Raw genomic sequence first — 12,024 nt, 5'->3', positions numbered from 1 at the left:
TAGAATCACAGAGTTGGAAGGGTCCTCAGGAGGTCATCTAGTCCAACCCCCTGCTCAGAGCAGGACTAACCTCAGTTAAATAATCCCAGCGAGGGTTTTGTCAAACCGCAGCTTAAAAACCTCTAAAGATAGAGATTCCACCACCTCTCTAGGTAACCCATTCCAGTGCTTCACCACCCTCCTAGTGAAAAACTTCTTCCTAATGTCCAAACTAGACCTCCCCCACTGCAATTTGAGACCGTTGCTCCTTGTTCTGTCATCTGCCTCCACTGAGAACAGCCTAGCTCCATCCTCCCTGGAACCCCCTTTCAGGTAGTTAAAGGCTGCTATCAAATCTCCCCTCATTCTTCTCTTCTGCAGACTAAACAAGCCTAGTTCCATCAGCCTCTCCTCATAAGTCTTGTGCTCCAGCCCCCTCATCATTTTTGTTGCCCTTCGCTTGACTCTCTCCAACTTCTCCACATCCTTTGTGTAGTGGGGGACCCAAAACTGGACACAATACTCCAAATGCGGCCTCACCAATGCCGAATAGAGGGGAATAATCACTTCCCACGATCTGCTGGCAGTGCTCCTACTAATGCAGCCCAATATGCTATTAGCCTTCTTGACAACCAGGGCACACTGCTGACTCATATCCAGCTTCTTATCCACTGTAACCCCAGGTCCTTTTTCTGCAGAACTGCTGCCTAGCCTGTCGGTCCCCAGTCTATAGCTGTGCATGGGATTCTTCCTTCCTAAGTGCTGGACTCTGAACTTGTCCTTGTTGAACCTCATTAGATTTCTTTTGGCCCAATCCTCCAGTTTGTCTAGGTCACTCTGTATCCTATCCTTACCTTCCAGGGTATCTACCACTCCCCACAGCTTAGTGTCATCTGCAAACTTGCTGAAGGTGCATTATATCCCATCCTCCAGATCATTAATGAAGATGTTGAACAAAACTGGCCCCAGGACCGACCCCTGGGGAACTCCGCTTGTGACCGGCTGCCAGGTAGACATGGAGCCATTGATCACTACCCATTGAGCCCGATGATCTAGCCAGCTTTCTATCCATTTTATAGTCCATTCATCCAACCCACACTTCTTTAACTTTTTGATAAGAATACTGTGGCAGACTATATCAAAAGCTTTGCTAATGTCAAGGTATATCACATCCACCACTTTCCCCACATCCACAGAACCAGTCACCTCTTCACAGAAGGCAATCAGGTTGGTCAGGCATGACTTTCCTTTGGTGAATCCATGTTGACTGTTCCTGATCACCTTCCTCTCTTCCAAGTGCCTTAAAATGGATTCCTTGAAGACCTGCTCCATGATTTTTCCAGGAATTGAGGTGAGGCTGACCGGTCTGTAGTTCCCTGGATCCTCTTTCTTCCCTTTCTTGAAGATGCACACTATATTTGCCTTTTTCCAATCATCAGGGACCTCCCCCAATTGCCACGAGCTTTCAAAGATAATGGCCAATGGCTCTGAAATCACATCAGCCAACTCCCTCAGCATCCTCGGGTGCATTGCATCTGACCCCATGGACTTGTGTATGTCCAATCTTTCTAAATAGTCTCGGACCTGTTTCTTCAGCACTGCGGGATGTTCACGTCCTCCCCATACTGTGCCACCCAGTGCAGCAGTCTGGGAGCTGACAATGACCATGTCTTAACACTGATGCAGAATAAAAGGAGCATTTTATTGGGAAGATGGGTTTTTGGGTGTCAGATTTGTCTTGCCAAACCAAAACTGAGACAAGTGATATTTTCCTAAGGCAGAATTTTTTCAAAATGGTACTCTAACAGCCATTTCCTCCAGTCAAATTACAGACAGTTTTACATCGGAACTAGTAACTTTTTTGGGGGGAGAGAGGGAACGGGGGGGAATGTACTGGGGCCGGCTCCATCCCCGCTCTCTTTCCTGCAGAAATCTCAGACTCCACCAGGTGTGCTCTTAGCAACACTTTATTTCTATTTTCCCTTCACCAGGATCACCACAGTCCCCCACGCTCCCGCCTATTTACGATCTTTGCTGAGCTTTAGGCCCTCTCAGTAAGACCTGAGGAACACAGATCACTTTACCAAGGCCTCTGTATGGCTAGGCTCAGCTAGCCCTCTTCCCCCCTTGCACTTCCTTCCTGTTCCTTTTATCAGCCCTGGGCTGATGGGGCCAATTAAGTTTTTACCCCACCCAGAGCACTAGCCCGATTAGATCACTGCCCCAACCACCTTCTCCTGGGGCACTAATTAGCCTCCAAGTAATCATAGTGCAGGCTACCTACTCTCTCCCTGCATTCTGTCACAGGGAATTATGAACAAGCTAAAAAAAATGTCAGTGTTCAGAGTCCATCCAGACTCTGGAAGACATTTCCTCTAGATGTTTCCCCTCTAGAGTATTTATAAAACTTCCACCAACTGTTGGGGCTTAGGAAGAAAATTTCCCTTGTGGAATAGTTGCCCACAATTACCATTATGGACTTCTTGCACCTGCCTCTGAAGCATCAGTTACTGGACAATGAAGAAATGGATAGGACATTAGACAGGTCACTGCTGGTCTGATCCAGTCAAACAGCTACCTTGCTAAAACCTTGCACTAAGTCTCTGTCATAATGAAATTCCTGTCATAGCTTCAGATGCCATCTCTACAGCCTCCCTCTGCTCCAACCCTCATCGGATTTCTCACTCTTATCCAAGTCATTCTCAAGGAATGTAAACTACTCCTGTCTTCATCAATAGCTTTTCTGCTGCCATATCCCAATCCAGTAGGATTTATTTGTATGTATGAAAAACAGGCAATTTTGCAGTGTAAACCTGAGACTTCAAAAAGGGATGACCAAGTACCCAGAACATTGATTTGAAACCACAGGCTCAAACCTCAGCAGGTTTGACTCATTTTTTAAATCTTCTGAGATAAATGCAGTTTAGTAAGCATAGGTGAAGTGGGAGGGGGTAAGCAAGAAAGAGAGTCTTTCAGAGAGAACTGAAAAAATAACCCTTGTATCCAGTGTGAACAGTATGGATCCCATAGCACTTTCCGATTACAGTAGGGGTTTATCCCCAGCTACTAATTCCTCTCTTGCCCACTGCTATACAGCATACTGTGGGCTGTCCTCCCTCCCAGACCTGGCTACATTTCAGTGGCGTGTGTATATGATTTGTCAAGCCCACTAGGAGCATTCAGGACAAAATGTGGCACTAGGTAAAATATGCACTGGACTAGCAGTCTGGAAAATGCCACCCTTCTAAGAGTTAATATTTGATTAGCAAGAGAAAAGGTTACTTAGACTCTAAAAAACAAACAATCCATTATTTCTGATATGCTCAGTACACAATACACTTTCAGCTCAAGGATCATTACTTATTTTTTTGATTCCCACTTCACTTAGTTAATAAAAATCTGTTCTTATCACCATCATCACTCTTAGTAAATCTGCTGACATTATGATAGGGCCTCATCTCCACATGCTGTAAAATTAATTAACAGATCAAGAGAGACTGATTGCTAGAGCTTGGCATTAAATTAAGGGTTCTGTTCATGTGATACAGCTGAACTCCACAGTGAGCCGAGCGAGTGACTCAACAGACTGATCAATCATCAGCCATTATGGCACATACAAGTCAAGTTACATGAAAGATGCCACTATAAGATTAAGAGCAGCTGGAAACCAAGAGCCCCATAAAAAACATATCCACACAGCCACAGACCGTCATGACCAGGGCTTGGGCAATCAGGCCTACTGGTCACAGGGGTGGTGGTCAGAGGTCAGAAACAGCACTGAACGCCAGAGCCAGAACCAAGGGTTAAAGCTGAGGTCAGGAGTCAGAGCCAGGGACCACAGTCAAGGGCCAGGAGTCCAAGGGCAAGCCAAGAGGCAGGTCTGTTGCTACAACTGCCAGGGTGTCCACCTCATTGGATGGACACTTCCTGGAACTCCTCATGGGCTTAAACAGAGTCACAATGGAAGCTGTCAGTCTGGCCGTCTGTGTTGTTTATTTCCATAGGATCTATGCAATAATGCATACAACCCTATCACAGCTGCCCAGTAGTGGCATGGTGATACCAGCCATCCGGCACCTTCCTGATCCGGGTTCTAGTCCCCACAGAACCACACGCCGGCGGGGTCTCTCTCGCTAGTTAAGTCAACGCTCCAACAGGAACTTCCCGAATCACAGCTTGGCTCCCACACACGATCATCAGTACAACTGGATCCAGAAAGCCCATTCTTCCCTGGTAGCAGGAGCCCATCAATAACTAACATGGACTATTGAAAACCTGTGCTAACTGGCTACTGTACTGGTAATTAACACTATAAATGTCTTGGTAACTGGCTGAAGTGGTATCAGACACGAGTCATGCAGTACCATGCATACGCACAAAAACAGGAACAAAACCAAAAACTGGAGCTTGTAAAGGCAACAGCCACTTTAACACAGGACATTTCACTGGGCTTAATGACCATCTGGCTTCCCCTTGAGCCATCAGGGCCCAGGTAACATTCTGTTCTTTGATGGTTATGGGTTAATTAGTAGCAAAGTTAACAACAAGCACATGACAAGTTGATGTTGCTAGGGAAAGGTTTACAAGAGGACTAAAGCAGGAATGAGAAAATGCTGCATAATTAACAAAAAAGATCAATGAGTCCATAAGCACCTTCCCTGGAGAGCAACCACAAAATGATCATCATAAGGAGAAGTGTATTATTGTTCTCTGAATTACTGGGATTAGAATATTTCCCTTTTCTGGTTATCCAGCATCGCTCCCACTTCCATCCCAGCCAGAAGGGAGCTCCGCTCCATCCAGGGAGACCATCGGCATAATGGGTGGGAAGGGGCTGGTGGAATTAGGATGGAGTTTGGACTCTCCCCTTGATATCCCATCCCACCCCATGTGGAGAACTAATCAAGACAGCTGCCACCACTAGGCAGATCCCAAGCTCAGTCCCTAATGCCACCTATCTCTGCTGGCCAGAGCATGAGGGCACCCAGTTTTGCTGGTTTCCAAAGTGAGTTTTAAACATTGCTGGTTTGTTTAAATGATTTAAACACAAGCTGAAGGCAATAAGCTTAGAATGCACATAAGCATCAGCAGGCCATGGAGCCTGGCTCACTTCACAATTCACAAGTCAATATGGATTATATTGGACCATGCTGTGCTTCCAACACATAACCTCAAATGGTTACTTTGGATTCATGTTACATTACAGACAAAATCTTTCCTTACTTCTACGCTGCTGGAAGGAGGGATTTCCACTGCACTTCACTTTCCAGGACTCCCCTCTACCACTATCACCCCCCCAACAGGGGCCCTTGCTAACAGCTTTCCTCTTTGTGAGCTGGACATTCCTTAAGGGTTTGCTTTTTTCCCCTATTAAATCAAAACTACTTTATCCAGCAATGTCATTTGGATCTAGTTCTGCAAACCCTAAGAGAACCACAAAACCCTTCAAAAAACAAACCACCCTGAATAATATTCCAGCATGTAGGTGGGCTACCGCCAAAAGAAATAATTTAAGTTAAAATATTACTAACCCTGGGGCCTTTGTTAGTGACCTCAGTAAAATCCTTCTGTTGTACAGTTTAAAAATTTCACTTAGTCTCCAAATTTGGCCAGATATTTAACTCAAGGGACAATTCCCCCTCCCCCCCTTTTTTTTTTAAAAAGAGAATTGTTTCTGCAGAGAAAACCCTTTCAGATATTCCTGTTCTGAAACCCTGACATGTTTTCCTCAGATTTCCTTGAGTTCCTCTAACCTAAAGCATAAGTGTTACACAGCCTTCACATTTCACCCAATAGTTCATTTGTACAGTCTCTCTGACACAGGCCAAGCAGTCAAGCTGGACATTTTAAAGCCTTAATGTTATTGCTGCGATTTGTCATAGCCAAACTGAATTTCAAAGACAGACACTGGACACGGGAAGTGCTGTCAGCCAATTTGAAAGCTGGCCCATTACTGGAGGAGAAAGGCTGTGAGAAGAAGGATGTAGGTGGTGTGAGTGGGAATATGGAGAGAGAGGGAAGAAGCAGGAGAAGGCAGGGAAGCAGTAGCTGCCTTGCTTTCTCCACTATCAGACCTGCTGCGGCTCACAAGGGAGGGGAGTCAATGCTCCAGGCCATAGCAGTACTGCAGCCGCTTTTCTCTGCCACTACACCTGACACACCAGACAGGACAGGCCCCAGGGACCAAGGCTCCCACATACTGGCTGGTCCCTAGGCTGCCTGGGGTACAACTTGCTGTGGAGAAGAGCACTTGCAGTGCTCCCGCGATGGCTCAGATTAGAGCCACTCTCCACCCAGCCAAGCCACAGTGGCTCTGATGAGGGGAACAGGCAGGGAAGCACTAGTATTCCTCTTCCTGACCAAACACAGGTAGTTTGTCAGATTCTGACCGTGCCTCTCCTCCAGAGCGGAGGGACTAGCTGAGCCCCGTCTCATCATTTCCACAACAGCCACAAGGGTCCCCACTCCGCACAACACCCTGAGCTTTCCTGGCAGGTCTCCCATCCAAGCAGTGACCAGGCCCAACCTTGCTTAGTTACAAGAGTTAGCTCTTAATTAAACAAGAGAGACCATAGCTGAATCTGCTAAAATAGCCCCTATTCTATCATTAAGAAATCTCCCTGTTGACATACATTAGCTGGGAAATGTTTGACATTGTTGTGAACCCTAATTCAGCTTCTGGTTTTCAGTTTAAGGGGGGGGGGGAGCTAAAAGTTTGACAAGTATCATTCAACACTTTTTTGGGTGCCACAAATCAGTCTCGTCTCTGTACTTTTCTAACTCAATTGATGTCATTTTCTCTCTTCTTGCCTTTGGATGCCAGTTTCATATTGCTCCTTTGAGTGAAATTAACAAGGAATAAAACAAAAATCAGCCACTCATTTCTAAGGGGTTGGATCTAATCTGTAAAAAGGCAGGCATACAGGTGAGTTCAGCTGGGAAACCTGCCAGTTTTCCAGTGGAAAATCTGCTTGTTATAAGCTCTTCTAGATAAGGACTAAGCCTTCCTATATGTTTGTATGGCACCACTGGCACGCTTGCAGCACTACTGTGCTATAAATAAATCATCACTAATAACTGAGAGCCTTACTTGTAACTTAACAGCAGTTGTAACTGCTAGATTGTTGTGTCATTGGATTGTGGTTGTCATTCAGAATGATCATACCTTTGTAGAGGAGCATTGTTCCTGTTTAGCCAACAGACTGTTGGACAGAGTGCAAGACAACTGGCGTCTGTGTGTGGTCGTGCCCTTTGGGAAATGCTTTCACTACTGGTTATGAAGGGAGGTAAGCAAGACGGAGGTACTGCTAGGTCTGCCAATAATGGAGTTTCAAAAGCAGGGCTGAGACTTACACAATGTAAATCTTTTTATTCGCCATTCAGGGCAAGCAGACAGACATGCCACCACTTTACAGGAGAAGTGCGCCCAAGCCTAGATAATGGAATACTGCTGACTGTAGGAGCCATGGCAATAGAAGTACTTATGTCTGCATTGCACTGCAGACTCTCCAGCCTACAAGTGGTGTAGCACGCCTTTCAGGGTTGCTAGGACCGCCAGCACTTAGGATCTGAGGCATCTAATAAAAAACTGTTCCCAAATACAGGAGGGAGAAGGTACAAGGGTAAGTACCATTAACAGCAGAGCTTGTTGACTGGACTCTGTTTCCATCTCCATTTCCAACACCTTCCAATGCCTGTGTACTATTGGAAGAGGCAAATCCATCACCTTGTATTTAACAAGTCCTAAATAGATGTAGTAATACACACAATAGTCCAGAAAATTCCCTACTGGAATTCTAGTTAGTAGTGTGTATTTTGTTTCAGTGTAAAGTATCTCACCAGTCAGTCCATCGGCATATATACAAAACAAGATAAAAGGCACAACCCACAGATGGTCACTGGCAGCATTAGCAACATTAAGAAGGATGAAAGTCATTAGCTTGTTTCACAGTATAATTGCTATGTCATCAACTGAAAGATTTATTTTTAATTAGAGATGGTAAAAATAATTGACTAAGTAATAGAACAGGCCACACAGTCTAAGGCCAGGAGTTCCTGGCTCCTAATCCTTGCTCTGCTACCACCACCTGCAGGACCTTCAGCAAGTCATCCGCTGCCTTAGTTTCCCCATTTTTAAAAGAAGGATTACACTGACTCTTCACAGGGGCACATGAAAACTAGTTAATGCTTCACAGATCTCTGAAGATGTAAGAGCTATACAGTCACTATGTAACCTTATCACTGACTGCAAAGGAACAAAAAGACAAGACATTACAGGAGCAGAGGTAAAAGAGTGTTTTAATAATTACAGAAATGTTCCTTACAAAGGTGAATGAGCAAAGTATAATTCCAAACCTAATGACATTCTTACTAGTTGTTCTACCAGCACACTTCCTAATTAACATTTAACATTCTGCCAGAAACCAGCCTTAATACACTACTACTAGATTAAACATAATAAATATTAACATGCCAGTGCCATAATGGCTCAAAAATAGACCTCAAAACACAAGATGATCCTGATGTTAAGCAACAAAGAGTGGGGCAGAAGGTGGTGGATTGGTCAGATCCAGCAGACAGCATAGGAGAATGGAAAACAGCAAGAAACGGGCATGAACTACAGATGAAAGGAATTTAATAGCAGTCTTAACAAGCAAACTAAAAAGCAGAGGACTCTGAACCAGCACACTGATAGCTAAAGATAAAAGCTCTATTACAAAAGTATTAAGCCAGAAAAACACCTCACAGAAAACAGGTTACGTGTTCTTCATGATCACCCCTCCACCCCATTGATTTCACAGAGCAACAGCAATTTACACTCCAGTTACGGGTTTCCTTATGAGCAGCCTGCAACTACAGTGCGAGCATTGGTACTAGGTGTGCTCTACCTAGGTGTCAGGATGCACGCACTGTAGTCAGCACCCACCTCCTGTGGGATGTTCTACTGAGCTGGTGAGCTGTGGGGTTTTACTCATCTGTCCTACTGATGATTGTAAGTGCAAAAGAGGACAGCGGTGGTCAAAGTGCAGCCTGGAGACTATATGAGCCCAGGCCCATTCCACCTTTCTCTATAGGATTCACTCATCCTGCTGGTATTACACGCCCCAGCATGCAGCTCGGCTACAGACGGAGCACTGCATGCTGGGGCTTGTCATCTCCACAGGCCACCCCTGCTATTAAAAATAAAAGTAGCTGCTATGTACTCCATGCCAGTTAGGTACTCGTACCTTTCAACACGTTGCCAATCCAGGACTGTGTGCTGGACAAAATCTGAGCGCCCAGTGTAGAGAAATATGTGTTTCTCCAGTCCCAGATATACCAGAGAACTAAGTTTACAGCAGTGGGGGGCAGGTTTTCCTGGTGTCAGTGACTGTCCCGTAGCTACCTCCTCCCAGAGTTGCAGTGCTGGAAACAACCAAACATCTTAAAGAAAAACAAAACCTAGTATACTTAAAGCAAACAGAGACTGAAAGAAAGAAACCTAAGCAGGGGTTCAAAGACCAACCAACCAAAATGTGAGGAAAAATCACAGGTAAACAGCTCAACTCAAATGTACACTAAAGAGAGCTTTGCAATTCTGGCATGCAGTTTGTCAACTGCTGAGGGGTGCCCAAAGAGATGCCAGGAAATAATCAAGCTGACAAATGTCATGTTAATGTGCCAAGGCTGCTTCACTCTGCCAGGTGCACTGATACCCGGCAATGTCTCAGAAAACCTCCCGTGCACAAGAACTTACTGTGATAACATCAAGAATGCTGAGGAGGCTGTGGACACTGTCCCCTGCCAGCACCTCTTTAACCACCACTTCAGTGCCATCCTGCAAATACACAGAAGGAGAAGATTAAAGGCTCATGGTCCAACACCAAGCTTAAATTACCGGTGATGACAATGTTGCCTAATGAATCTCAGCCTGCCAGAAAGCTTAAAACTCGTACAGAATATTTTGGCCTTAGAGGGTCTAACGCAGCCTGTTCCAAGTCACAACATGATTGAGATATTTATCTCTAGCCATATGCTATCCTAGTAAGAGATTTAGCCAAAAAGAGTCAATGGGTGGGTTTATCCTTACGCTTTCTTGAATGCAAACTTCTAGCTTGCCATCCTGCACGACATAGATGCTGTTATCCAGCTGCCCGGGACGGAAGATGTATTCGCCTTCATGCAGCTGCACAAAAACCATGTGCTTGCACAGCTCCAGAAAGAGAGGCTTCTCAAAGTGGCCAAGAACCCTGCAGAAAAGCAAAGGATCAGTGATGCCTTCTCTGGTGCAAAGGGAAACCTGAAGATGCCATGGTGCGTGGGAGTCCCCCCCAAACTAGCAAAGCCTCATGGTACCAATACAGTGCGAATCCCTGAGGTGACCTGGCAGTCACATGCGATGTGCAGCCACGTGAGGGACAGAACGCTGAGCCAGAAAGGCAGGAGCACTGTGCAACCCTTGCAGGCATGGAAAGGTTTGGGCTGCTTTAAAGCAAGGCCCTCTGGTCGGCACTGTGAGTGATGCTGATGAGCTCAAAGGCATCCAACAACCTGCCCTCCTCAGCCAACAGGTGATGCGTGGCCTTTGAAGGTGGGGATGTGGAGAAGCCTGGAACATACCCTCCCACTGGATGAAGAGACCTGCCCTGAGAACTTCTCTGTTCAGTAATGTAATTAGAACAGCGAACTCACCAGAAACATGCCAGAACAGAAGGGGGGAGGAAAATGCCAGTTTCACAGGAGTATTTGTGAGTTTGGGATAAGCATTTCTGGGAACATTCAAGCAGGTTCTCACCCCAACCAAGATCATGAACTCACATAGGCAAAAGCAGCAACGCCAGTCTCAACCCTCATTTTCTGTCAATACACAGCACTGGAAACAGCTCTCTAGACATTGCCCTAAGTTTAGATTTTAAAAAAATATTCTCCTGAGACAAATTGATGTTGCAGTGGAATTTAACTGACCCCGTAAAAAGTGTGTAGAAGAACAACACATTAATTGTGCCATCAGCCCATAGATAAACGCCTAGATGACTAACAGTAACTCTATTAGATGGCCAAGGGAGGCAGCAGCTATGCTGTAATTTAGTCTTGAAGGTCCATGGTAGAAAAGCATTTAAAATCATGAAAACATCCACAAATCTACAGAGAGGAGAGGAAAGATGCAGAGGCTGCTTCATCACCTACATAAACTGAAAGGATTAGCTCAGGTTAGCACTTAATGGACAGAAGTCCACATCACCTCTCAAAAAAATATAACAAGCAAAATAATCAGAGCTGGCTGGCTCCTTTAACTGTCTCAGCAAAGAGATGCGGATGCCAAACTGAATGAACGTGAAGAGTGAACGCTCCTCATCCCCTCAAGCTGGTCCCTCTAGGAGCAGGGCACTGCTGCTGCTGCTCTTGGCTAAAGAGAGACTTGCAAGTCTGCAGAGCTGTCAATTTGAAACTGAACATGTGGAAATCATCCAGTTGCCCTTTGTTGCACATTTTCATAGCTATGTACAAAAAAGTTCAAAGTTTCAAAGGGCACTGAAAGAGCATTAATAGAAATCTATTAATTTAGCAGAGCTCAGCATTTTTACTTCCAAACCTAGTTCATCTGACCGTCCTCTTTATTCTTCCCCACCTGAAAAGTCTTAAGTCACTTACTTAAATTCAGAGAGCATGTTAAAGGGCCTGATTCTGATTTCACACTGGTAAAACTTGGGGACTTCACTGGAGTTGCTGCTGATTTACACCAGCTTCGCACATATCAAGATCAGGCCTCGATCTTGCACTTCAACCATACCTGACATTTTTAAGCATGTAAAGCACTTCTGATGGCAAGTGGGAATTCTTCACATCAAATTCAGTTAGATCTGCTTCCAGCAGGGAAGGAGGTGGCTCCTTTGGCTGCAGAGTTGGAGACTCCTTCTTAAAATGTAAAATCCTATGAGAGAAGAAAGCAAAATGGACAGAATTCAGGAGCTCAGTCGTCAGCCTCTGTTCATGCTGGGCTTTTGGATAACAAGATTTTTTATTTTTTTTTTTTAAAGTAAAGCAGTAAAGGTCTCATCATTTCCA

General features: G+C 45.1%; 1 protein-coding gene across 3 annotated transcripts in view; it reads right to left on the bottom strand.

The window, feature by feature from the left end:
• The window catches only part of PNPLA7 (patatin like phospholipase domain containing 7), a 242,711-nt gene that overhangs the window by 205,120 nt on the left and 25,567 nt on the right, over positions 1 to 12,024 (bottom strand). For all 3 annotated transcript variants that reach the window (XM_067561557.1, XM_067561556.1, XM_067561558.1), the window contains 3 exons: positions 11,750 to 11,890; positions 10,049 to 10,208; positions 9,716 to 9,796 (listed from right to left, as the gene is read on the bottom strand). In XM_067561557.1, the coding sequence (XP_067417658.1) occupies positions 9,716 to 9,796; positions 10,049 to 10,208; positions 11,750 to 11,890 (382 nt within the window). The remainder of the gene's footprint in view (positions 1 to 9,715; positions 9,797 to 10,048; positions 10,209 to 11,749; positions 11,891 to 12,024) is intronic.

This window comes from Emydura macquarii, unplaced genomic scaffold (genome assembly GCF_026122565.2).
Source record: "Emydura macquarii macquarii isolate MOO-44397 ecotype Brisbane River unplaced genomic scaffold, CSIRO-AGI_Emac_v2 contig_2417, whole genome shotgun sequence".
Taxonomy (NCBI): Eukaryota; Metazoa; Chordata; order Testudines; family Chelidae; genus Emydura; species Emydura macquarii.
Note: the sequence above shows the minus strand (reverse complement) of the source record. Positions and strands in the feature narration are given on the sequence as shown.